General features: G+C 46.8%; 1 protein-coding gene across 2 annotated transcripts in view; it reads right to left on the bottom strand.

Annotated features, from left to right (window-relative positions):
* Positions 1–7,015: 7,015 nt before the first annotated feature.
* Positions 7,016–27,839, bottom strand: part of CSKMT (citrate synthase lysine methyltransferase) — a 43,888-nt gene continuing 23,064 nt past the window's right edge. The window contains exons 1-3 of one of the 2 annotated variants that reach the window (XM_075325550.1): positions 24,163–24,218; positions 9,734–9,846; positions 7,016–7,742 (exon numbers count right to left, since the gene is read on the bottom strand). In XM_075325550.1, the coding sequence (XP_075181665.1) occupies positions 7,090–7,742; positions 9,734–9,821 (741 nt within the window). In that variant the 5' untranslated portion in view covers positions 9,822–9,846; positions 24,163–24,218 and the 3' untranslated portion in view covers positions 7,016–7,089. Of the gene's footprint in view, positions 7,743–9,733; positions 9,847–24,162; positions 24,219–27,839 lie in introns of those variants that run through there. The other variant, XM_075325549.1, reaches the window with a different exon arrangement.

Genomic DNA, 27,839 nt, shown 5'->3' with positions numbered 1-27,839 from the left:
GCGTCCTCAAGTGTAAAAGTCGGAATCCCCGCCCTCTTCCCAATACAAAATAAAGAAACTAAGAGGATAAAAAGTTTATCGCCGCATAAAATTAACCCGATTGAAGCAAAATTGAGACATTATTTGATTTTCGCACCTCTAAAAAACCATTGAAACACAATATTCTAATACAACAGCTTGTCACACACGAAACAAGACTCACAGCTCCATCAGTGGAGAAATAAACAAAAGTTACAGATTTTAGAAACTGGAGGTACAAACTTTTTTTTCCCCAAGTTTTAACCCCTTCACGACCTACGTCCTAAATCATGTTGGGGTAATCCCCACCGGCTGCGATCCCTGCACATGTCTGCTGATTTGAACAGCAAACGTGTGCCTCGCAGGCTCAGGTGGATCCACGATCCACCTGCGCCTGTTAACCACATTTTGACAGCATGATTTAAATGGCCTTTCCCCACCAACATCGGTGGCGCCGTGACGTGATCACGGCGAGCCAATGGTTTCCATGGTAGCACAGAGTCATGCGATGACTCCTGTCACTATCATGACGTAATTCCTGTTACAGCCAACTAGAACAGCAGCTGTAACAGGAAAGAAGCATTTCTGCTGATCTGTGCAGCTCTTAACAGAAATTAATCAGCGATCAAACTGCTGATCCTTATAGGCCCTTAGGGGGTCTAGTAAAATAAAAAAAAAAAAGTTTAAAAAAATAATAAAAAAACAAAAGTTCAAATCACCCCCCATTCGCCCCATTGAAAATTAATCAATAAAAAATATACACATATTTGGTATCGCTGTGTTTAAAAACACCTGATCAAAATATAAAATTAATTATTATAATCGGTAAACGACGTAGCGGCAAAAAAATTCAAACGCCAAAATTAAGTTTTTTGGGTGTCGCAAATCTTGCGCAAAATGCAATGAAAGGTGATGAAAATGTAGTATCTGTGCAAAAAATAAGCCGTCACTGAGCCCCATATCCCGAAAAATGAGAACGTCACGGAAAATGGCGCCAAAAGTGAGACTATTTTTATTTTTCTGAAAGTTTTTTAACCCCTTGGATAAAAGTAAACCTATGTTTGGTATCTATGAGCTCGCACTGACCTGAGGCATCATACACACACATCAGTTATACTATATAATGAACACTGTGAATAAACTTCCCCCAAAAACAATAATGCTTTTTTTTTTTTTCGGCACCGTTTTCCAGTACAATATATGGTAAAACTCATGTTTTCATTTAAAAGTACAACTCGTCCCGCAAAAAACAAGTCTCGTATATCAAGATTGATGGGAAAATGAAAAAGTTACGGCTCCCGGAAGAAGGGGAGCGAAAACCGGTAAATAGCCCGGTCATGAAATAGTTAAAAATGGTTCTAAGCTACAAAAATACATATTTATATTAAAAAATAAAATATATCTTTGTACCGTGTTAGCCAGTAGAGATAAAAAAATTGTTTAAAAGAACAGAGAGTCCTCAGTGGTTGTGGTTGACAACCACTGAGGACTCTCTGTTCTTTTAAACAATTTTTTTATTAAAAAATACTCATCTGATTTGCTAAAATTACTCCACTACTCTGATCTGATTGGCTGCCATTCTGCCACATCTCTTATCTGATTGGCTCCCATTACTCTACTACCTCATCTGATTGGCTACCATTGATTCACTCCTCTCATCTGACTGGCTGCAAATACTATCATCTGATTGGCTGTCAATACTAAACTACTGGTCATTAGTCATCTGATTGGCTAACATTTCTCCACTATTCTCACCTTATTGGATGACATCGCTCATGTACTGTCAAGTACTCTACCGTGATTGGCTGTTATCAGGCTCTATTCTCGCTTACCCATAGCAAACATGATCTGAGCCACGGTGCCCATTGAGGTCATGTTTCCCACTACACGTTTCCGAGCATTCATGTACACGTAGGTACTGGCACCGATCAGGCCGCCCCCGCACAGTAATCTGCAGCTAAAGCAATTCTCCAAAGTCCGCGGCGAGAACGGAGACACCCGGTCACTGGAGGAGGACATGACAGATAGCGGAAGCGCAGCCTCTGTCACCGGAAGTAGTACTATGCCGTCTGAAAGTCACCCCGTGCAGTGAGGCGGGGCCTCCGCCGCTGTGACCACGCCCCCGGCACGTGTCTCATTGCCCCGCCTCCTGTGCTGCCGCTCATATATACATACGGTGTATCAGTCTCCGGGCCTCATTCACACGGTGCAGTTTTTGTTGCAGTTTTGGTAGACGTGTAGCTTCTGAAATGCCGCAATTCCGCTGGTGGAATGCTTTTTTTTCTGCTTTTACCTTACGGGTTAAATAACTTTTGTATTGACAAGGCGGACTCTGTAATAGAAAGGAAGGCTCAGTGGTTAGCAGTGTACAGTGGCTCAGTAGTTAGCAGTGCACAGGGCTCAGTGGTTAACTGTGTACTGGGGTGGCTCAGTAGTTAGCAGTGTACAGGGTCCCAGTGGTTCGCAGTGTATGGTGGCTCAGTGATTAGCAGTGTATGGAGGCTCAGTGGTTAGAACTGTACGGTGGCTCACTGGTTAGCACTGTACTGTAGCTCAGTGGTTAGCACTGTACGGGGGCTCGGTGGTTAGTACTGTACGGGGGCTCGGTGGTTAGCACTGTACAGGGGCTCAGTGGTTAGCACTGTACATGGGCTCGGTGGTTAGCACTGTACAGGGGCTCAGTGGTTATCACTGTACGGGGGCTCTCTGGTTAGTACTGTACTGTGGCTCAGTGGTTAGTACTGTGGCTCAGTGGATAGCACTGTACGGGGCTAAGTGGTTAGCACTGTAACGGGGGCTCAGTGGTTATCACTGTATGGGGCTCTGTGGTTAGCACTGTACCGTGGCTCAGTGGTTAGCACTGTACGGGGCTCAGTGATTAGCACTGTACTGTGGCTCAGTGGTTAGCACTGTATGGGGGTTCAGTGGTTATCACTGTACGGGGGCTCTCTGGTTAGTAGTGTACTGTGGCTCAGTGGTTAGCACTGTACTGTGGCTCAGTGGATAGCACTGTAGGGGGCTCAGTGGTTATCACTGTACGGGGGCTCTCTGGTTAGTACTGTACTGTGGCTCAGTGATTAGCACTGTACTGTGGCTCAGTGGATAGCACTGTACGGGGCTAAGTGGTTAGCACTGTAATGGGGGCTCAGTGGTTAGCACTGTACGGGGCTCTGTGATTAGCACTGTACTGTGGCTCAGTGGTTAGCACTGTACGGGGCTCAGTGATTAGCACTGTACTGTGGCTCAGTGGTTAGTACTGTACTGTGGCTCAGTGGTTAGCACTGTACTGTCGCTCAGTGGTTAGCACTGTATGGGGGCTCAGTGGTTATCACTGTACGGGGGCTCTCTGGTTAGTACTGTGGCTCAGTGGTTAGCACTGTACGGGGCTCAGTGGTTAGCACTGTACTGTGGCTCAGTGGTTAGCACTGTACTGTGGCTCAGTGGTTAGCACTGCACGGGGGCTCAGTGGTTAGCACTCTAGTTTTGCAGTGTTGGGGTACTGGGTTCAAATCCCACCAAGGACGACATCTGCAAGGAGTCTATGCTCCCTTCCCACAGTCCAAAGACATACAGATAGGGAATTTAGATTATGAGCCCCAATGGGGACAGTGATGATTAATGTAAAGCGCTGTTTAAGAAGTAAAATAAATAAATATATGAACGTGTGCACCTCCTCCTGATTCAGGAATGTTTGGCTCCCCCATGACTGGCAGGAAAATGGCTGACCACTAAGTAGTTGCTCCAATGACAAGAAGATATCACCAATTATCCTAGGGCCACGTTCACACATTATTTGGAGAGATTTTTACCTCAGTAATTGTAGCTAAAACCAGGAGTGCAACAATCACAGGCAAAGTATAATAGAAACCCGGGCATCACTGCTGCATTTATCACCCGCTCATGGTTTTGGCTACAAATACTGATGTACAAAACTCACCAAACACTCAACATGTGCACGGGGTCTACAAATCGCTCTACGTGGATGCCTATAAGGCCTCGTTGAGTATTTGGTCAGTTTTTTACCTTCGAATTTGTAGCCAAAACGAGGCCTGTAGTTTCGGTCCAAGTGCGACTTGACAAACCATCGGATGATACATGGACAAACGTTATTCAATGATGCTGTGGACAAGTCTTCCTCGGACCGAGTGGACTAGGGTAAAAAAAATAGTAAATCGCAGCAGGGTTTGACTCCAATTCTCAGATCGCACTCGGCCATTCAATTCAATAGGTCCATAAATAAAAATCAGACCACGCTCAGATGACATCTGAAAAAATCTGATCACACTGCTGAAAATAATCAGATCACTCTTCATAAATAACCTGTTGACGAGTGGGGTCTGACTGCCGGGATCTGCAACCATCGCCAGAATGGGATATTTTTTTTTTCCCCCAACAGGGAACTTTTAGACCAGCTACAAAATGGATTGTCAGGTTGGACATCCGACTACAGCTGCATTCATTCTCAATGGAGCCGCGGTGCAGCGCTCAAATGACCAGTAGATAATTAATGGAGCTGTGATCAGGCTTGCGTGTTTCCAGTCCTCTCATTGCCCCAATAGTCGGAGCCCCACGATCAATAAGTTATCACCTACCCTCATTTTCCCCTTAGGGTTCAGTCACATTTGCGTGTGTATCCGATCCTACAAAAAAGAAAAACAGATCGGATGCCGTATGTCCGTTACATTATTATGGAACATGTCTTATTCTGTTCTGTAACAACGGACCGTGACTCAATACAAGTCAATGGGCCCGCAAAATCCCCAGAAGCACTTCAGTGTGAACTCCGTCGGGTGCCCGTGCAGTCTGTGTCGCGCTCCAGCCCCGCGGCTGCTCGCACTTAAATGTCAGCATATGCCGGCACTGCAGTGCGAGCAGCTGAGGGGATGATGAGCGTTGCCGTCAGGAGGTTAGTAAAGGTTATTACCTGCGGTGATGAACTCCTGACGTCAGCGCTCGTCACTGACCGCCGCGTTCTCACATCACCTCCCACTGGCAGCTCGAGACTGTGACTAGCAGTGACGTCACGGACCACTCGCGAGAAGTGATCTGAGAATGCAGCGGGCATAGAAGTCAGTGACCAGCGCTGACCGCAGGAGTGCAGCGGCTTCCATCACCGCAGGTAATGTACCTCGCTAACCTCCTGACAGCAGTACTCGTCATCCCCTGCAGTGACCTGGGCTGACCTATTGATGTTAGCTCAGGTCACTGCACGGCTCTCCCAGCCAATGGGGAACATTCTGTTCTTCATTGACTGGGACAGTGACTATGGATCATCGTGGGACCCCCTCATTGGATTACCCCGGATTTGATTTTTCTTTCCAATAAATTGGTGAAAGAGGGAATGTTTTGAGGAGTGTTTTTTTTAAATGAAAATTATGTTTGCTGTGTATTTTGTTTTTTTTTTATTACTGACTGGGTTAGTGATGTCGGGTATCTGATAGACATTGTGACATCACTAACCCCAGGGCTTGATGCCAGGTGATATTACACATCTGCTATCAACCACATATATTACCCAGTTTGCCACTGCACCAGGCCATTGGGAAGAGATGGGGAAAAAGCACCAGGATTGATGCATCTAATGGGTGCGCCACTTCTCTGGGGCGGCTGCGGCCTGCTATTCTTAGGCTGGGGAGGGTCCAAGAACTGCGGACCTCCCTAGTCTGGGAATACCAGACCACAGCTGTCCGCTTTACCTTGGCTGGTGATCAAATTTGGGGGGGGGGCACGTTTTTTGTTTTAAATTATTTATTTAAATTTAAAATAACAGCGTGGGGTGCCCTCTGTTTTGGATTACCAGTCAAGATGAAGCTGCCAGCTGTGGTCTGCAGGCTGCAGCCGTCTGCTTTACCCTAGCTGGCTACAAAAACAGGGGGGACCCAACGTCGTTTTTTTTTGTAATTATTTATTTTTGGCTAAATACAAGGCAAAGCACCCTTTAGTGCCACATGAAAGGCACTAAAGGGTTCAAAATTACAAAATGTAGGGGGAGTGGGACATTATATGTCTCTCATCTATTATCTATTTATCCCTCTATCTCTCTGCCTATCAATCCATGTATCTATATATATCTATCCATCTATTTATCTATCTAGCTGCTTCCGTTTTTTGCGGTCCGCAAAAAAACCGGAAGGCACACGGATGACACACGGCCCATATACAGAATGGAACGGTTGTCACACGGATGTTTCCGTGAAAAAATAGCACTATTTTTGCGGACCGCAAAAACAGGACGGTCGTGTGAATATAGCCTTAACCTAAGGTTGAACCACCCTCCCCACCCCCCCTCCCAAAAAAAAAAAGTGGTCCGTCTTCAAAACATTACAAACAGCCTGAAAAGCAACGGACATACAGCATTCTGTGTTTATGGGGTGGGTGGTAGACACACACATCACACTTTATTAAGGCTACTTTCACACATCCGGCTTGAGCCCTGCGGCTCAATCCGGCTGTGCAAGCTATGCAACGGATGCGGTGAAAACACCGCATCCTTTGCATAAGTTTTTCCCATGCGGCCCGCCCGGTTTTTGCCGCTTGCGGCATGCTACTGAGCATGCGCAGTGGCAAAAACCGCATGCGGTGGCCGGATGCGGTATTTGCTGCATCGCGCCGCATCCGGCCGCCATAGGCATGCATTGAGAGATGCGCCGCATCGGCCGAATGCGGCGCGATGCGGTTTTTTTTGCCGCACGAAAAAACGTGCCAGGCAACGTTCCATCCGGCCGCCGCATCGGCTAAATCTGCCGCATGCGGCAAAAACCGGATGGAACGCAAGGCCATGCGGTACAATGCGGCACTAATTAAAGTCTATGCAGGAAAATCGCAACCGGCAGCAAAAAAAAACGGTTGCGATTTTCCTGCAAAGTGCCGGATTGTGCCTCAGAAGAAAAAACGGAGGTGTGAAAGTACCCTAACCCATAGGATGCAAGTGAAGAAAATGACAACAGGAAAGTTCTGTTATTTTTTTTTTATTATTATTATTTTATTTTTTTTTAAATATTTCCCAGCTAATTTATAAAAAAAAAAAAAAGAAAAAAAACACAAGTGTTCATATGTTTCATGTTGGTGACCTTATGGGGATCGTGTCACAATGTAGGCATAATACGTCATACCATTATTATCACCAAGATCATGAAATGTCACAGCCGGCCCCGCTCCGGCTTTCTCTAAAAAGCCAAGTCTAGCATCAGGATCTTCATCCGTGAGCTGAACCAGCTTTCCGCCAGTCTGCAGGACTCGCAGGGCCTCCTGCACCAGTCCTTGAGCCGCTTCTGTTCCCGAGCGCAGAAGAGCATCGGAGGTTCCTTTATCCAGCACTAGTGATACGCTGCCAGACTGTACGTGCTGCAGATGCGTCACGTCACCTTCTATATACTCCAGGCGAGAGGCTCGATGCTTGGGAGTCACAAGTCCTTGCAGAAATTGCTCTCTCATAGCAAGAATTGCAGGTTTTGACCGATCCACGCAGGATATCAGTAGTGGAATATGAGAGTCACGAAACAGACCAAGTCCAACATCGGAGGTGCCGCATCCCAGATCCAGCACATGCAATGGTTGCCCCGAATGTTGCGTGCCGGGAGCCATCTCCTCTATAAGTGGGAACAGGAGAGCCTGCAAGTCTTTATAGTTACAGAACCAGTCAAAATGGGAAGCGTCCTCTCCGCTTTTACAAGAGTAAATGTTATCCCAAGTCAAGCTGCTGCCCATACTGTGACGGAGGCTCTCTACAAAATGAGATTGGAAAACATAATGTGACAAGTTATCAGCACAAAATGACTGTTCAAACCAAGCACAGGAGCTTGGTGCACCCCTTGGCGTGACCAAGCACTTCAGTGCACCTCCCCACTTAGTTTTGCATTTTTTTATATACCCTCCTCTTCGTCGATTGACAGCCGTAGTGTCACGAGGGTACCACAACAGAGTGGTCTCTCCGATTTGTGGTGTCAGGAGATCACAGTGCAGCTCTTCATACACATTTGCTCAGATTACTACTGCTGGCTGTGCAGATTCTTCTTTATCCAGCACTGCTAGGGTTAAGTAGATCCTCTGGTTCCTGAACTCTGAATGAAAGCTACAGCCAGCTGTTCTCTATTGCTAATTACCTCTGCTATAAAGACTTTCCTCCTAGCCCAGGTAATTGCTGGTGATAGTTATTGCTTAACTTCCCACCAGGAAGCAATGCAGAGAACATTTCCTTTGTGAAAGCGGTGTTGAGTTTTTCCTTTCCTTAGTCCTTTTGGGTTTTTCCCCTCTGGTTTGTTCCTCATTAGTACCTCTTGTTGTTTGGAGTGCTTTGTATAATTGCTGTTTATTTTACCCCTGTCTGTCTAATCATCTCTGTATCTTTAATCTAGAGTGGGACTAGCGTTCCTGCTGCTATGCTCACTAAACTGAGTCCAGGGAAAGACAGGGATAGGCACATGATCGGCGACGGGGGTGAAAAAACCCATACAAGGACTAGCCTCAGGTGAGATTAGGAGGGGACTATACTCCCCTTTCCCTAGCGCCAGGGCCCGTTGTATCATGTACCCTGTGTGTTGCAGAACTTGCTGGGGGTTCCCTTGTACCTGGTCGAACCCCGGTAAGGCCATCGTGTTACATCTAGGAGGCAGAGAAGAACAGAGCTAATTGAAAAACGAGTAGGTGGTAAGGTGTAATGAACTGGTCGGCCACAACAAGGGTATGCTGAGCACATGTGCTAGGTCTGAACAGACGACAGAGGTTGTCCAGCACTCGGCATCCCCATTACTCAGCTATTTCCAGAGTCCTACTATGTCCAGGTCTGCGACACCAAAGCTTCACACATGGTAGAGGGGCCCGGCTCAGATACTACAGCTCAGCTCCCAGTGAATTTAATAGGATTCAAATTGCTTGTTTTAACCCACAAAGCTCTCCACAGTGCGGCACCCCCTACATCTCCACCCTCCTCTGTCTATCATCCCACCCGTTCTCTACACTCTGCAAACGACTTTCAACCAGCATCCACAGTAATTCGAACCTCCCACTCCCGGATCCAAGACTTCTCTTGAGCTGCACCAATCATCTGGAACGCTCTACCCCAAGAAGTTAGGACAAATCACAACTTACTCAGCTTCAGACGCACCCTAAAAAAACATCTTTTTAGGGCGGCCTATCACACTCCCTAGCCAAACTAAATTCACATAGTCCCCCTACAACTTCTCACAACATAACTCCACGTCAAACTCCATGGCACCCAAATGCATCTCAAGGCTCTGGGCAACTGGTCCAGGAAACCATTATCTATCCCCCATTTCCTTGAGATGGCTGGATAGTCATTGTAAATAAGCACTTGTACCTTTCCTCCCATCTCATTGTAGATTGTAAGCTCTCACGAGCAGGGTTGTCTTTTTTTTCCATCTAAATATTGTATTTTCCATAACTGTTACTTGCTTGTATATGATCCTCCTGAATTGTAAAGCGCTGCGGAATGTGTTGGCGCTATAGAAATAAAGATTATTATTAATAGGAGCTGGGCTGCAGTACTTAAGCAATTGTGATACTGTGTGCAGAGTTCTACACCCCATTTATTTCTGGCCACTGTAGGATGCTGCAAACGGCTGATCAGTGGCGGTCCTGACCGCTGTACCCCATCCATCTGATAACGATGAGGTCAAAATACGCCATATATCTACGTCTATGACAACCCCTCACAGAAGTTACAAAAATAAAAACAAAGCTAAAAATATGTACCAACCTCCATGTATGCTGTCGCCATTTGTCCCGAATGGTTGCACTAGAGGCCTGCGCAGACATAATACCAGCACGCGGTGAAGCCTGAACATCAGCAACAGCAGAGAGGAAACTGGTCTGTGGATCAATGGTATATAATATATTCATCTCTAATAAGCATCAAAATACCACAATTCATTGCCACAGCCCTATTCTATGGAGCAGTGGTCTCAAACCAATGGCCCTCTAGCTGTGGCAAAACACAAAAGTTAGAGAATATTGGAGCCCACCCCAAACGAGACCCCTAAGTCTATTTTAAGGCTGTACATCCCATTCATGGCAGATACATTACTTTAAAGATGGTATATCAACCTAAATATACCCGTTTTTAAAGGGAACCTGTCGTTATGTGAAAAAATACCATTAACCTGCAGATATGGGGTTAATCTGCAAGTTAATACCGTGTTTCCCCGATAGTAAGACGTAGTGGGAATTTTGGGGGGTCGGCAAATGTAAGACGTACCCCGAACGTAAGACATAGTAAACGGAAAGCATTATTTTTTTTTTTTTTTTTCTTCTTTACAGTACCGGCCGAGCGCCCAGCTGAGTGCCCTGACACGCCGGCGGCTGAGCGCCCAGCTGAGTGCCCTGACATGCCAGCGGCCGAGCGCCCAGCTGAGAGCCGTCATATGCCGGCGGTCGGGCGCCCAGCCGAGCGTCCTGACGTGCCGGCGGCCGTGTGCTCAGCTGAGTGCCCTGACATGCCGGCGGCCGAGCGCCCAGCTGAGAGCCGTCACATGCCGGCGGTCGGGCGCCCAGCCGAGCACCCTGACATACCGGCGGCCGAGCGCTCAGCTGAGAGCTGTCACATGCCAGCGGTCGGGCGCTCAGCCGAACGTTCGGCCACCGAGAAATGTTGCAGTAATGTTGTCCGTGGTCCATCAGGACCACGGACAACATACAAAAACGCGCAGCCTCAGTGCCCTCATGTGCAGCAATCGCGGCAAGTCCCCATACGGTACATTGCATGGAGACTTGCTGCGATTGCTGTGGGATTTTTTTCCAATATAAGACATACCCCGAAAGGAAGACATAGTGGGACTTTTGGGGGTAAAAAGAATGTAAGACACGGTCTTACTTTCGGGGAAACACGATAGCATTTAGAACCAGCTTGGCACCCAGAGCCCCACTGCTGGGAGTAAATAAACTTTACTTCGCATATAGCGTTTGGCTTCCAATCATAGGGATGACTTCAATCATCACCGGGCAGGTTCAGTACCTTAAGGTGGTGTCACACACAGCGACGGCGACAACGACGTTGCTGCTTCGTCACCATTTTTCTGTGACGTGGCAGCGACGTCCCATCGCTGTCGCTGTGTGTGACATCCAGCAACGACCCGGCCCCTGCTGTGAGGTCGCCGCTCGTTGCTGAATGTCCAGCTTCATTTTTTGCTCGTCGCTCTCCCGCTGTGAAGCGCACATCGCTGTGTGTGACAGCGAGAGAGTGACAAACTGAAGCGAGCAGGGAGCAGGAGCCGGCGTCTGGCAGCCTGCGGTAAGCTGTAACCAAGGTAAACATCAAGTAACCAAGAAGCCCTTTCCTTGGTTACCCGATATTTACATTAGTTACTAGCATCGCCGCTCTCACGCCAGTGCCGACTCCCTGTTCCCTGCACTCCTAGCCAGAGTACACATCGGGTTAATTACCCGATGTGTACTCCAGCTACATGTGCAGGGAGCCGGCACTGGCAGCGTGAGAGCACAGGTTTACCGCTGGCTCCCTGCACACGTAGCCGGAGTACACATCGGGAAATTAACCCGATGTGTACCCTGGCTAGGAGAGCAGGGAGCCAGCGCTAAGCGTGTGCGCTGGTAACCAAGGTAAATATCGGGTAATGGTTACCCGATATTTACCTTAGTTACCAAGTGCAGCATGGCTTCCACAGCGATGCGTGTCGTTATGATCGCTGCTGCGTCTGCTGTGTTTGCCAGCTAAGCAGCGATCATAACAGTGACTTACAAGGTCGCTGTTGCGTCACAGAAAATGGTGACGTAACAGCGACGTCGCTATGTGCGAACCCAGCTTTAGTCTGCAAGTTAATAGCATTTGGAACCAGCTTGGCTCCCAGTGCCCCTTTATTTCTCACTTTATTTCTCATGCAGCGTTTGGCTTCCAATCATAGGGGTGACTTCAGTCACCACCGAGCAGGTTCAGTTCCTTAAAGGGAATCTGACAGCTGATTTTGTAGTACAATGCCAATGTTATCTTTAGGGCTTAAGGAGACCTTTCAGGATCAGTAAGTTTTATTGCTCTACACTATCCTATTATCTTGCTGTAAGCTCCATAGAATTTAGTGTGATGTATAAACTAGTCAAGCACATGTAAATGCAAACTGAACATTCACTACTCCTCCCTCTCAGTGCTGCACATGGGTGATAGTAAATCTGACCTGAGGTTGCAGTGTTGCCCCCACCCATACTCCCTCCCACCTCTCAGGAGTGAGTGAATGTACTGGGAGTGGGGGGGACAGTGAATATGCAAACTGTATTTACATACACTTCACTAGCATGCACAAATACTATGGAGCTTAGGACAAAATAACAGGATAAGGTAAAGCAATAAAACTTAGTGATCCTTAAGCCCTATTTAAGAACATTAGTATTGTACTATAAAATCACCTGACAGATTCCCTTTAACAAGTGTTTTTTTCCACAACAGGTTCCCTTTAAATTAGGTGTCTACGTTACATGCATTGAAAGAAAGAAAAAAAGCCATACATACTGTATATTATATATAATGTTTTGTAAAGAAAAAAAAAATCTTCAATTTTCACACAGGCCTGGTACGTTAAGATACTTCCTTTCTGGAAAGGTTTTCAGCAGGATGATTGTCATCACAGGAAGGTTTACAATGACAGGTAACACCACTACACACAGCTGATAAAGGATCTATCAATCACAGTAGGTGATGTCACAGCTGTCCCACCTCCCCCCCTCCCTTGACAATGACCTGTGCTCACACTCTTCACATGCTTCAATGCCAAAAAATAGGGTCAGTCAGTCTATTGCTGCAAGTGTACATCTGAATGTCCTGAAAGGTAAATATGAATCTAGCAATGGCCCCCAGTGGCCGATGTGAAAAGTGCAAAAAAATCTTTTGAGCTTCCTTTTAACTGCTTCCAAAACCAACCTGCTGATAAAAGTGATCTAACCATTCTTCTGATGGCCTCCGTTTGCAAACTTAAAAAAGCGTTGTCCACTACTAGAACCACCACTTCTGGTGCCATGTTCTCGCAGGTGGGAAAAAAAAAAAAAAAATTATATATATATATATATATATATATATATATATATATACACATATATACATATATATACATATACATATGTTTACATGCCTCCTATACCTGTGCCATACCAGCAGTTGCATTCCTGGGGGCTCACATGATGTCGCAGGAGCCCCCGCGTCCAATCAACATAGGCTTCTGTCTCTCCGCCCCGCCTCCCGACACGGCAGCAATCCACAGAAAGTGAGCAGCAGCCACAGCATCACTTCCTGTTGATTAACTCATTTGGTCTGAAGGTGGGGAGACAGAATCAGATTGCACTCGGGGCTCACATGATGTCATGTGAGCCCCAGGAATGAATGCCGCAACACCGCTGGAAGGGCGCCGATACGGGAGGAGCATATGGGCCTTTAGTCTACTGCGAGATATGTGGAATCAGAAGGGATTGTCCAAGTAGTGGACAACCCCTTTAATATCAATATAAACATATGTAAAGCTGTCAGAAGTCAAAATAGACGCAACCCACCCCCCCCCCCCCCCCCAATGCTGTGGGGTTTTTTTCCTGAAGAGTCTTAGGCCCTGTGCGCACTTACCGTTTTTTCCCGCGGATTTCCTGCGGTTTTGCTGCATGTTTCGCTGCAGAAAATGTTCATAACATCTCTGCAGTGAATCACCAGCAAAACCTATGGGAAAAAAAATGCTGTGCGCACTATGCGGAATTTGACAGCTGCATGTTTTGCTGCGGGATTCCCACAGCAAAAACAATTGCATGACACTTCTTTTCCGCAGGTTTCTGCGGGATTTCACTCCATTGACTGCCATGTTATCGTGAAATCCCATAAGGAAGTGATGTCATTACAGGAAGAGGAAGCGGAGCAGAGAGTAAACACACACACATCACAGACACAGACATAGAACACACACACATCACACTCACACACAGACATATAGACTACACATAGAAATCAAACGGAAATATAGAAAAAAAACACGTGGACTCCACCGTATTTTTACCTTCCAGCCGAGGTAAGCACACAGCGGCGGCCCGGTATTCTCAGGCTGGGGAGGGCGGGGGGCAGGGTTAATGTCCCCCCTCCTCCTGCAGCTGAGAATATCAACCGCAGCTGCCCCGGGACTGTGGCATGCATTATGCGACAGTCCCGGAGTGTCCTCGGCTCTTCCAGATGCCGTGATGCGGTGGCTATCCAGGTAATAACGAGTTAATGGCAGCGCATCGCCGCCATTAACTCCAGGCTTGATCATGGCAGTGTCTATGAGACAGCTGACATGATCAACCCGTAAGTAAAGTGAATAAACACACACTGAAAAATCCTTTATTTTAAATAAAACACAAAAAAGCCTCCTCTTTAACCCCTTTATTAACCCCCCCAAAACACAGCTCCGGCGTAATCCACAGCTCCGGCGTAATCCACGAAGCGAGTGACAGACACAGGCTGAATGCAGCCTCGCAACGAGCCTGCAGACGTAACCACAGGGCATTTCCCACGGCCGGTAATGTGAACTCACATTACCGCTCGGGAGAAATGCAGTGTGTGCTCACAGGGACTCTATCTGTCTATTTATCTATCTACTATCTATCTCAGAAGGAAATTACCTTTGTTTTTTCTCAATGTGCTTTATTGCATGGATTGCATTAAAGCACATGTACCAACCCGCAAGCGGCAAAACCGCGGCAGTACCGCAAACAATACCGCGGTAAAACCACGGCAAACCGCATGCAGTTTTCGGGTGCGGTTTGACGCGTTTTTTTTTTACCGCGGGTGCGGTAATCTTTCACACCCTGCGGAATTTTCTTAAGAAAATTCCGTTTTCCAGTGCGCACAGGGCCTTAAGCTGGAAAAACTCTGTGTCATCTAAAAGACGTCATGTGCACATACCCAAAGGTAAATAGATCGACTGCAGATGTCTACCATAGAGAAACTGTTAAGGCAGCAGACAGTCAGTGCCTGCCAATTATTACATTACCATTAGTCAACGCCCCATCATGCTCCTGGAATAGCAGAACCGTTAAGTGGTTAAACAGCATCACTCCACGAGTCGAGTATATATTATTTTTTTTATCTCTGATACCAGGAAAATATTAAAAGATGTTAAATAGCAAGATTTCAAGACTACTCAGATCTCTCTCTGTACCATGCCTCATGAAGACCCTGCATCTGGCTAAGAGGATTGGCCCAGGTTAAAAGCGTCATGGACAAGCATAAAAAATTCTATATATTTATCTTTATATGCTTTGGTGAATGCAGTAAGTACCTTAGGTCAAAGTCATGGGACGTTACTTTTGCTGGAATCACTCACTGTCACTCAAGTTCAGGTATGAACACTAATTAGATCTATATTATATATAATATATATATATATATATATATTTATTTATTATATCAAGCAATCTTTCTATCTCTATCCATCTCTATCTCAGTCACACCCCCAGCATTGTAGCTGATTACATCACTGGTCCTCCACCAGCACTTTTCTGCTGAGCTCCGCACATTACGCTGATTGGAGAAGTGGTGAAGGACCTGCGATGACCCGAGCATGTGACTGTAATGGGCGGAGCTCAGCAGAGCAGTGATACTGAAGGACCTGTGGAAAACAGCAGAAGTGTTTGTGCAGGACCTGTGCTGATGACACGATCATGTGGCCGTAATGGGTGGAGCTCAGCAGAGAAGTGATCATGAAGGACCTGTGGTGTAATCAATTACAATGCTGAGGGGGGGGGGGGGGGCTAAGTGTTATGTCACCGCCGGAGTCTGCTCCAGCGACTTCTGCTCCGATCGCCAGGCGACGCTGTGTTCCTGCCGTGGATGGTGCTGGTGATGGAAGAGGAGTCGATGCCAGCGGCACCGGTGGGCACAGGCTCCGATCATCCACTAGGCTGGGTTAGCTTGGGATCTGCAGTACCGCTGGCTGACTGTGGGTGGCATGTGTCTTCCAGCAGAAGTTGCCAGCGTTCAGCTACAGCCAATGGGAAGACACCACACCCTTCTTATTCCCCCTCCTGTCACATGACCACTGCCAGAGATAGTTCTGATTTCCTGGCTCCTGTTACGTCCTATTCTGTTTGGTTATTCCTGTGTGCTGACTTCTGCGTGTTTTCTGACTACCCTCCTGCCTGCTGTTTTGTACCTCGCTGCCCGATCCGGATTTGACCTCTGCTACGTTTTCTGACTACGTCCTTGCCTGCTGATTCTGTCCCTGTTCCGCAATTCCTGGTTTGACCCTGCCTGACTACTACTCTCTGGACTGCAGCCTTCCACAGGTAGTGATCACCCAGGCCCTGTATAATTCCAAATCCCTGTATAGGGGTTAAAGGGTTTCAGGGTTCTGGGGGTCCTGCTTGGTGAGTGGCCTCCCTCTAGCCTCCCCATTACAGCCCATCTGAGTCTGTGGATCCAGGCAGGCGTTACACTAAGTTAAATATTACCAAAAAAGGAAAGAAAAAAGGGGATCGGGTGGCATTCTGCCTTACTTGAGTGACAGTGGCTGATCTCAGCACTAAAACCTAATGGCACTTACTGCATTCACCTAAGTGTACAGCGCCATTTAACATACACAAGCATGGGGGCCCTTCCATGGCCACTAACAATGAGAACCCAAAATTCAAGCTTTTGTTTTTAAAGGGAACCTGTCATCAGAAATATAGCTATAAACCTAAACGTTTCCCCCTCTGCAGCTCATGGGCTGCATTCTAGCAAGGTTCCTCTAGTTTTGTGGCCCCTTTTATACCAAAATAAATACTTTATAAAGTATTACCTTTTTGTATGCAAATTTTGAAAATTATCCATGGGGGCGGGGTGCCTGTTGTCTGTTACTGTCCCTCCTGCCGATTTACGCCGCCCCCGAACGCTGTATTTCAAACCTCAGGACGCCGCCCCTGGGCGCCCGAGTTCCCGCGCATGCGCTGTGTGACTGTAGCGGTACTGTGCACTGTGTGCACGTGTGACCGCTGGTGACGTGTGCGCAGGCACGAGGTTATGGGCGGTGCTGTGAGTGTCATCAGCAAGTGCAGCCCATAACCTCGTGACCGCACTTTCCCCTCTGCGTCCAGTGTTCTGCGCAAGCGCTCGCTGGCCAGATGACCCGACGTCACCTCCTTCCCATCTTACCCTGCAGCAGGAAATAGATGAGAGGAGCGGAGCAGGCGGAGGTGACGTCGGCTCATTTGGCCAGCGCTGGCACAGAACGCAGGAGGCACTGGGGGAAGCGCGTCCACGAGAGTATGGGCGGGCACTTGGATGCAATCACAGCGCCGCCCATAATCTCGTTCCTGTGACGCACGTCACCAGCGGTCCTGTCGTGGGCGGCACCTCGGGCGCAGTGGGCGGCGTCCTGATGTATGAAATGGAGCAATGGGGGACAGCAACGGACACCAGAGAGCCCGCCCCCATGGATAATTCACAAGATTTTCATACCAAAAGGTACAACTTTATAAGGTATTTAATTTGGTTTAAAAGGGGGCACAAAAAGTACAGGCCAGGAGCTGCAGAGGGGGAAACTTTTAGGTTTAAAGCTAAATTTCTGATGACAGGTTCCCTTTAAGGGCAATCAAAATACATACAATACAGCTACATTTGTACATTGGGTGCTTTTTATTCCTGGAGGACAACTTCGAACTGAGGTGAACAGCATGGAAGAGGGGGCGGCGGGGGCGGAGAAGAATCAGTCTTCAGCATGTGTCCTTACCCTAAAAGCAAGATCCCCAGATCCACACTGCTTTCACACGGTCACTGTAAGGAGAACCTCCATTTCTCAACATAGGTTGTGTGGGGGGGTTGTTGTTGTTTTTTTGTTTTTTTTAAATGGGAGCTTGAACATTTCAAGCTACATTGCCACCATAACAAACTGGGGACTTTTTGATGTTGCAGATTTTTTTTTTTTTTTTGCACCTATTAGATAAATTAGGTGGCTTGCAGTTTTATTGCCATGTGTTTTGTCTCTGATGTGGCTTTTTATGGGAATAAAACTTTTTGCTAGTTATGTGTAGCGAACGTGCATGTGTCGTCTTTGCAGCATTGTGGGCATGAATTTTTTTTATTAATCCCATCCACTTTGCTGGAACTGCAAGGTCAGGTGCACAGGATCAGTATTTGTAATCCAAAGCCTTGAGTGGCGCAGAGGAAAAGTGCGCGGCCGGTATCCCACTTGCGATTGCCTCGGTGTGTATCTCGCGTTGCATCACCCGTCACGGACTCACGCGCTGCTCACAGGAGCGGGTCGGCTGCATAGAGATGCATGGAACCGACCCACTCCTGTGAGGAGCGTGCGAGGCCGTGACGGGAGATACACGCGAGGCAAGGGCTTAAGTTTGTGTGTTGTTGATGCATCGATAATGCACAGCATTAACTTATTCTGGTAACTTAACCTTAACCCTTTAGTGACGGAGCTAATTTTCACCTTAATGACCAGACCAAATTTTGCAATTCTGACCAGTGTCACTTCATGAGGTTATAACTCTGGAACGCTTCAACGGATCCCGGTGATTCTGAGATTGTTTTTTCGTCACATATTGGACTTCATGTTAGTACCAAATTTAGGACAATATTTTTTGTGTTTATTTATGAAAAAAATTGAATATTGGCAAAAATTTTGAAAATTTAGCAATTTTCAACTTTTGAATTTTTATACCGTTAAACCAGAGATTTCTGTGACACAAAATAGTTAATAAATAACATTTCCCACATGTCTACTTTACATCAGCACAATTTTGGAAACAAAATTTTTTTTTGTTAGGAAGTTAGAGGGGTTCAAAGTTTATCAGCAATTTCTCATTTTTACATCAAAATTTACAAAACCAGTTTTTTAGGGACCACATCACATTTGAAGTGACTTCAATAGGCCTAGATGACAGAAAATACCCAAAAGTGACACCATTCTAAAAACTGCACCCCCCAAAGTACTCAAAACCACATTCAAGAAGTTTATTAACCCTTCAGGTGCTTCACATGAACAAAAGCAATGTGGAATGAAAAAAAGCAAAAATTAAATTTTGCCTAAAAATGTTGCTCTAACCCAAATTTATTCACTTTTAGAAGAAATAACACAACAAAATGGACCTCAAAACTTGTTCCCCACTTTCTTATGAGCGCGCCGATACCCCACATGTGGTCAGAAACCTCTGTTTGGACAAATGGGAGGGCTCGGAACAGAAGGAGCAATATTTGAATCTTGGAAAGCAAATTTGGCTGAAATAGATTGCGGGCACCATGTTGCATTTACAGGTCCGCTAAGGTACCTAAACAGAAGAAATCCCTCACAAGTGACACCATTTTGGAAACTAGACCCCTCAAGGCTTCTATCTAGGGGTATAGTGAGCATTTTAGATCCACAGGTACTTCACAGATTTTGTTAACGTTACGTTGTCATATTGAAAATTTTAATAATTTTCTCAAAAATGTTGCTTTAGCATCAATTTTCTCACTTTTTCAAGAGGTAATTCCAAAAATTTGACCTCAAGGTTTGTTAACCACTTTTTTATGAGCGCGGCCGGTGATACCTCACATGTGGTCTAAAACCTTTGTTTGGACAAATGGGAGGGCTTGGAACGAAAGGAGTAATATTTGAATTTTAGAAAGGAAATTTGGCTGAAAAAGATTGCGGGCACCATGTCGCATTTGGAGGTCCCCTAAGGTACCTAAACAGCAGAAACCCCGCACAAGTGGCCCCATTTTGGAAACTAGGCCCCTCAAGGAATTTATCTAGATGTTTGGTGAGTACCCTGAACCCTCAGGTGCTTCACAGAATTTTATAACGTTGAGCCATGAAAAAAAAAAAATAAAATTTTACCACAAAATTGTTATTTCAACCAGGTAGCTTTTTTTTTTACAAGAGTAAAAGGAAAAAATTCAGCATAACATTTATTGTGCAATTTCTCCTGAGTTTGGCGATACCTTATATGTGGTGGAAATCAACTGTTTGGGCGCATGGCAGGGCTCAGAAGGGAAGGAGTGCCATTTGACTGCAAAATTGGCTGGAATCAATAGCGGACGCCAGGTTGCATTTGGAGAGCCCCTGAGGTGCCTAAACAGTGGCGGTCCCCCACAAGTGACTTCATTCTGGAAACAAGACACCTCAAGGCTTTTATCTAGGTGTATAGTGAGCAGTTTGAATCCACGAGTACTTCACAGAATTTGATAAGCTTAGGTTGCCATATTGAAAATTTTCATTTTTTTCACAAAACTGTTGCTTTAGCATCAAATTTCTCACTTTTTCAAGCGACAACAACAAACCGTGGACCCCACAGGTTGTTATCCAATGTCTTATGAGCACAGGGATACCCCACATGTGGCCAAAAACCTCTGTTTGGATAAATGGGAGGGCTTGGAATGGAAGGAGCACCATTTGAATTTTGGAAAAGTTGAAATAAATTGCGCGCACCATGTCACATTAGCAGGGCCCCTTGGGTACCTATACATCAGAAAACCCCCACAAGTGACCCCATTTTGGAAACTGGATTTTATTCAGGAGTATAGTAAGCATTTTGAATCCACAGGTACTTCACAAAAATGTTGCTGTAGCAACAAATGTCTCACTGTTAGGCTCTGTGGCCATGATCCAGCGACACGGCATCTAGTACACAGTGTCAGCCTCCTGCAGAGATGTGAGTGTTGTCCACGGGAGAACGCAGCTGCCCATGTCCATGATTTGGGTTCAGGCTGCTGTGGAGCTCTATGCTACCTGCAGAGAACACTCATCTCCGCAGCATAAATTGACATGCTGAGGCTCGGGAAGCTGCGCCACAGGTCGGTTTATGCTGCGGAGAAAAGAAGCACATTGGGCATGGGATTTCTAAAAATCCTTCCACTGTGCTTCTACTGCACAACGCAGCGTTATGGACACAGGGAAAACACTCTGCGCCCAAAACGCTGCAAACCCTGATTGTGGGCGCACAGCCTAAAATGCTACAATGGATGAATGGATAGATGTCAAACAAATATAACGTCCCATTCCCCTGCATATTCTAAGCTGGCGCCCTTTAGTGCCTTTCATGTGGCACTAAAGGGTGCCTAGCCTTGTATTTAGCCCCCCAAAAAATTAATAATTAAAATAAACGACGTGGGGTCCCCCCTATTTTTGATAGCCAGCTAGGGTAAAGCAGACAGCTGTAGCCTGCAAACCACAGCTGACAGCTTCACCTTGGCTGGTGATCAATTTGGAGGGCTCCCCAGGCGTTTTTTAAAAAAAAAAAAAACGTGGGGTCCCCCCCAAATTAGATCACCAGCCAAGGTGAAGCGGACAGCTGGGGTCTGGTATTCTCAGGGTGGGAAGAGCCATGGTTATTGGACTCTTCCCAGCCTAAAAATAGCAGGCCGCAGCCGCCCCAGAAGTGGCGCATCCATTAGATGCGCCAATCCTGGCGCTTCGCCCCAGCTCATCCCGCGCCCTGGTGCGGTGGCAGACGGGGTAATATATGGGGTTGATACCAGCTGTAATGTCACCTGGCATCAAGCCCTGGGGTTAGTGATGTCACGGCATCTGAACAGATACCCGACATCACTAACCCAGTCAGTAATAGAAAAAAAAAAGACAAAAAAAAAATTTATTTGAAAAAACACTCCCCGAAACATTCCTCTTTTACCAATTTATTGAAAATAAAGAAATTCCGGTCGCTGTAATCCATTTTGGAGGAGGTCCCACGCCGACTCTGGATCTTCTAGAATATGGGGGGCACGTTCAGGGAACGTATCCCCCATTTTCTGGAAGAGCAAGCTCTCCATGAGCAGTGTGGGTGCAGTAATCTGAGAATACTGCACTCACACTGCCCCGGTCCAACCTAGGGCAGAGTGACCTGCAGTAACCTCATTCCAGAATATGAGGGGCACGCTCACAGAACGTACCCCCCATTTTCTGGAACAGCAGCCTCTCCATGTGAGGAGTGTGGCTGCAGATCACTGCACTCACCCTCCCCCGGTCCACAGTGGAGCCTGTGCATCAGCGACGTCAGCAGGATCCCTGCTTGCAGGGATCCAGCTGACAGCCGCTGTCTGCGCATGCGCCGCCAGCATTGAAGAAGGAGGCGGCGTGATCGCGGGACGGAGCGGCAGACCGGTAACGTATAACCGGGGGCTTGGGGGGGGGGGTGACGGGGGGTGACCTAGTGGGACCTGGGGACACCTTTCTGCCGCATGTGACGTGTCACATGCGGCAAAAAGAGCAGAATGAAGGCGGCCGCGCGCTGTGCGCCGCCATCTTCCACGCTCCGGAGGGGGGAGGGGGGTGGTGGCTCTGGAGAACCGGAGGGGGCTCCGGTGACCAGAGGGCTCCGGTGGACCGGAGGAGGGGTCAGGGGGAGGACATTTCCCTCCGATCTGAAATGTTTGATCATTTCAGATCGGAGGGAAATGACTGCAGAGCCGGCGCCGGCGGCAGTTTTCTGTGCGCTTCGGCGCCATTTTGGATGTCCGGTGGGGGGTAGGGGTGGGGGTGGGGGGACTCTCCGGTACCGGGGGCTTTGGGGGCACTAGGGGGTTAGATTTCTTTCTCATCTGACATGTTTGATCATGTCAGATGAAAAAGAAATCAGTTTTACCGGCCATTTCTTTTTTTTTCATGTGTTCGTCGGTATACGGTGTATACCGCCGATCACATGATCGGGGTCCAAAAAAAACACCCCGATTCATAATCTGGGGGGTCTCAGCTACCCCCGGTAGCTGAAACCCCCGAGATTTTCGGTCGCTGGGGGGCGCTACAGGGTTTTTTCGGGCCGCCGCTTTAAAGCGGCGGAACAGAATAAGTACCCTGTTTTGCCGCCACTTTAAGTCGTACGGCCGTCGTTATGAGGTTAAAGGGAAGGTGCCGTCCAAAAAAAAAAAAAAAAAAAAAAATTCAATAACTGAAAAAATGTATTAATGTTTTATTTAAATATTTGTTTTTAATTGAGCAAAATAAAAAAAAAAATTAATAAGTTTGATATTTTCCACTGTGAAACACTAGGGGGAGCAGCTTCTGAAATACTACAGAAATCCTACTGTAGAAATAGTGGGCGGAGTCTGCTCTTGTGTGTGTGATGTCACCTCCCCCTCCCAACCTGGGTGTTTCCAAAGGATAACAGAGAATGAAATTTAGGATCACAGTGCAGAGCCATTTTGTTGGTGACCAAAAATGTCTAAAGTGTCACCAAGGACAGCTGGAGTATCACACAGGATAGGATTAGATACACGGCTCAGCAGACAGTATCACACAGGATAGGATTAGATACACAGCCGTGCAGACAGTATCACACAGGACAGGATTAGATACACGGCTCAGCAGACAGTATCACACAGGAGAGGAGTAGATACACAGCTCAGCAGACAGTATCACACAGGAGAGGATTAGATACACAGCTCAGCAGACAGTATCACACAGGAGAGGGTTAGATACATGGCTCAGCAGACAGTATCACACAGGAGAGGATTAGATACACAGCTCAGCAGACCGTATCACAGGATAGGATTAGATACACAGCTGTGCAGACAGTATCACACAGGAGAGGATTAGATACACAGCTCTGCAGACAGTATCACAGGATAGGATTAGATACACGGCTCAGCAGACAGTATCACACAGGATAGGATTAGATACACAGCTGTGCAGACAGTATCATCACCGGTACACACAGGCCGACAGGCGGACGGTGGGGGTGGGGGAAGGGCGCCGGTACCCACACGCAGAGGCACACAAACACACACAGCAGCGGCGGGCAGAACAGGGGCTAGGTAGAGTGGAGGGAGGGGGTGTCTTTGGAGACGGTTACGGCGGAGGGAGGGGAAGGGAGGGTGGGCGGCCTCTACTCACACATCCCGGCGGTTGACAGGGGTAAAGCGGGGCAAACAGCATACGCTGTGAGTTCCACAATGATGGCGCTGATCTCCTCCCTCTGCTGTCATCTGGACAGCCCAGGGGGCGCGACCAGGTCACAGCAGACGCCTACTCTAACGTTACTAAATGGGGTTGGATCCCGACCACTGTTCTCTATGCACAGGGGCTTCCATAAAGAAGTAACTGTCGTTAAACACACAGCAAATCCAGCATGGCAGCCCCCAGTGCCTTCAGTAAAATTAGAATTAAATAAAAACTAAATAAGCAGCGATTTTAAATTTATATTAAAAATACTTGATATCATAGTCACTATTTTTAATACAAAAATAAAAAAACGCGATACACCTACCGTTAAAGGATTCAAGGATTCTCAGCGCAGGATGAATGTTCACACCAAGTACAGGCACCTGTGCATCATGGCGGAGCTAATCATTTAAATTCACCTTTCCACTGCTTGTTTCCCCTCCATCTTCACCCTCCTCTCTTCTGAAATTGGTAGCTCTGGCTTCATAGAGCCAGAGAAGGGAGGAGATGCAAAACCAGCAGCTGGGAAGGTGAATTATATTTTTTGTTTTATAAGATGCCCCGGATTACAAAACGCACCCCAAATTTAGAGGGGGGAGCGCAGTCTTATAATCCAGTGGTGTCTTACTGGAGGGGGAGAGGGGAGGCAGCGGTGGCGGAGCAGGGTCACAGGCGGCAGTGGAGTAAGGCGATGGTGCTGCAGGTGTCCTAGATACTTGGCAGTGCTGTGAGGCAGAGAAAACATCCAGGAATTTTCAGCAGTGGAAATGGTGCGAAAAGTCAGTGCAATCTACACACACACTATCAGCTCAATGACAAGCAGAGATCTCATCTGCGCACACGCCACCATTTTCCTAATGTTCACTGATGGGTGATCACTAGACCGGAGGCGGTGCAGATAACACACACACACACACACACACACACACACACACACACACACACACACACATTATTTGAAGTCCGCACAGCAGAGAGTGGCCGCCGCTGTCTCACCACCTGCAGCATCTCCCCTGCCTCCTGTAACCCCCCCCCCCCAGTAAGCTGCATTTGGGTTATAAGATGCACCCCTAATATTTCTCCCAACTGTTTGGTAGGAAAAGTCTTCTAACCCGAAAAATACAGTAATTAGCTCCACCATGATGCACCAAGCACCAGTAGTTTGTGTCAGTTATCTTGTGCTACTGTAAGTAGACAAAACCTTCACTTCTGTTCAACAAATCTCATTCCCAACACTGCAGTGTGTAAAGCTGTCACCCAAACAAAAATACTTGTTTTTTTTTTGTTCCCTCTAAGAGCAGCATAGAGACAGAGACCCTAATTCCAGTGATGTGTCATTTACTGAGCCGTTTGCTGTCATTTTGATCAATCAATGTTTTCTCTGCGGCAGATCTGGCAGTGATACAGAACTCATCAATATGCTGGACTACCTGCAGCACGCCAAGTAGTCCTGTAATGATAAAACCACCAATCAGCAGATCAAAACTACATTAACCCTGCTGTTCTGTTCGAGTCATAGTGACCCGTAGACAATTTTTTGTGGCCCTGTAGATATTTTTCTATTAGGCTACTTTCACACATCCGGTTTGAGCAGTGCGGCTCAATCCGGCTGTGCAAGCTATGCAACGGATGAGGCGAAAACACCGCATCCTTTGCATAAGTTTTTATATGCGGCCCGTCCGTTTTTTTCCAGTTGTGGCACGCTACTGAGCATGCGCAGTAGAAGAAACCGCATGCGGCGGCCGGATGCGTTTTTTCCGCATCGCGCCGCATCCGGCGTCCATAGGCATGCATTGAAAAATGCGCCGCAGCGGCCGGATGCAGCGCGATGCGTTTTTTTTTGCCAGAGCAAAAAACGTTGCAGGCAACGTTTCATCCGGCCGCGGCATCGGCTAAATCTGCCGCATGCGGCAAAAACCGGACCGACCGCAAGCCCATGCGGCACAATACGGCACTAATGTAAGTCTATGCAAAAAAACCCGCAACCGGCGGCAAAAAAACCGGTTGCGGTTTTTCTGCAGAGCGCCATATTGTGCCGCAGAGCAAATAGCGGATGTGTGAAAGTAGCCGAAGTGTCTAAAACTTGAGGTTACTTGACTTTTCCTCATTTGTGGAGACCTATCTATGGGTATTTTTGTGTGTGTGTTTACTTTTAGCTTTACGCCGATTTGTACACTTGTGTACGGGTCATAGTGACCCGGCATCATTTTTTACAGCTGAGAGGCCATATTTTCAGTGAAATAAAGGAGTTATAACCTCAGATGGGTCTATTTATTCCATCTACTAATGTATATAAATTTTCTTTATTTCCTAAATTATATCAATGGTGTCGTACACACGATCTGCTGGGTGTATGCATTGAGATCTGCGCACCATAAAATGGCTTTATATTGATTATTTTTGGTGCACAGTCTATACTAAAATGTAGAACGCATCCAGAGAGATCACTAGGTGTGCACTACACGTGTATATTCTGCGCAGAACGCGCTGTGTAAGAGGCCCTTATTTTGTAAAGCTGAGCTCTAAAGGTATCCAAATGGTTTTTTTTTTTTTTTTGCTAAATAAAGGTGGTGTCACACATAGCGACGCAGCAGCGATCACGACCAGCGATCTGACCTTATCAGGATGGCTGCTGCATCGTTACATGGTCGCTGGTGAGCTGTCAAACAGGCAGATCTCACCAGCGACCAGCCCCCAGCGACGCGTGGAAGCGTAACTAAGGTAAATATCGGGTAACCAAGGAAATAACTTCTCTTGGTTACCCGATATTTACCTTAGTTACTAGCGTCCGCCGCTCTCACGCTGCCAGTGCCGGCTCCCTGTTCCCTGCACTCCTAGCCAGGGTTAATGACCCGATGTGTACTCCAGCTACGTATGCAGGGAGCCAGCACTGGCAGCGTGAGAGCGGCGGACACTAGTAACTAAGGTAAATATCGGGTAACCAAGGAAAGGGCTTCTTGGTTACCTGATGTTTACTGTGGTTACAGCTTACCGCAGGCTGCCAGATGCCGGCTCCCTGCTCGATCTCTCACTGTCACACACAGTGATGTGTGCTTCACAGCGGGAGAGCAACGAGCAAAGAATGAAGCAGGACATTCAGCAACGAGCTGCGACCTCACAGAAGGGGCCGGGTCGTTGCTGGATGTCACACACAGCGACGGGACGTCGCTGCTACGTCACAGAAAATGGTGACTTAGCAGCGACGTCGTTGTCGCCATCGCTGTGTGTGACACAACCTTTAAGAAAGTGAAACCATGGCCTCCTCAACCACTTCTAACCCCAAGGCCTCTACCAGCGGTGCTTCAAGAGTAAAAAGAAAAGCTATTGCCCTTATTCTTGTGATAATAAAACAAGTCTTACATGTTCTGGATGCCAAAAATTCTCATGCAAAGCCCATGTTTATTGTTCTTCATGCAAGAATACATAAACTAATATTACCATGTGAATGTTCAAATTGAAGTGTTTATTATCTTTAATTTTTTTTTTTACAAAATGTTTGATTTCCTTGTTTGGGGGGGGGGGGCGGTTTACATCTGTGTAGTTTGCTATTTTTCGTTTTGCTTATTACTACGTTTTTTCTGAATATAAAAAAAAAAAAAAAAAAATTCAATTTCATTTTTCTTTTTTATTTCCTAACATGTTCCCATACAGTCTAGTAAGCAAAAAGGTATAAAAATAATTGCGTTAGAGTATCTAAAAATCAAGATTTAATAAACCGGGTCATAGTGACCCAGGAGCAATACAAGTGTATAGTACATGGGAACAGAACAGCAGGGTTAAGCAGTCCAGTAAGTGACACATCACTGGAATCTGGGTCTGTCACTACATTATGCTGCTCTCAGGTGGGGGAGCAAAATCCTTGTGACAGATTCCCTTTAAATGCTGTCCGATATGGGACATTTCTCCTGCGTCATACAAGGCACCAACACATGCAATATTTAAAGAAATTAAGACTAAATGTGATAAAAGTTTGTTATTATTCCAGAGAAGGAGTACACCATT

The sequence above is a fragment of the Anomaloglossus baeobatrachus genome, chromosome 10 (assembly GCF_048569485.1).
Source record: "Anomaloglossus baeobatrachus isolate aAnoBae1 chromosome 10, aAnoBae1.hap1, whole genome shotgun sequence".
NCBI classification, from domain to species: domain Eukaryota; kingdom Metazoa; phylum Chordata; class Amphibia; order Anura; family Aromobatidae; genus Anomaloglossus; species Anomaloglossus baeobatrachus.
The sequence above is the reverse complement of the archived record's forward strand: the minus strand, read 5'-3'. Positions and strand labels throughout refer to the sequence as shown.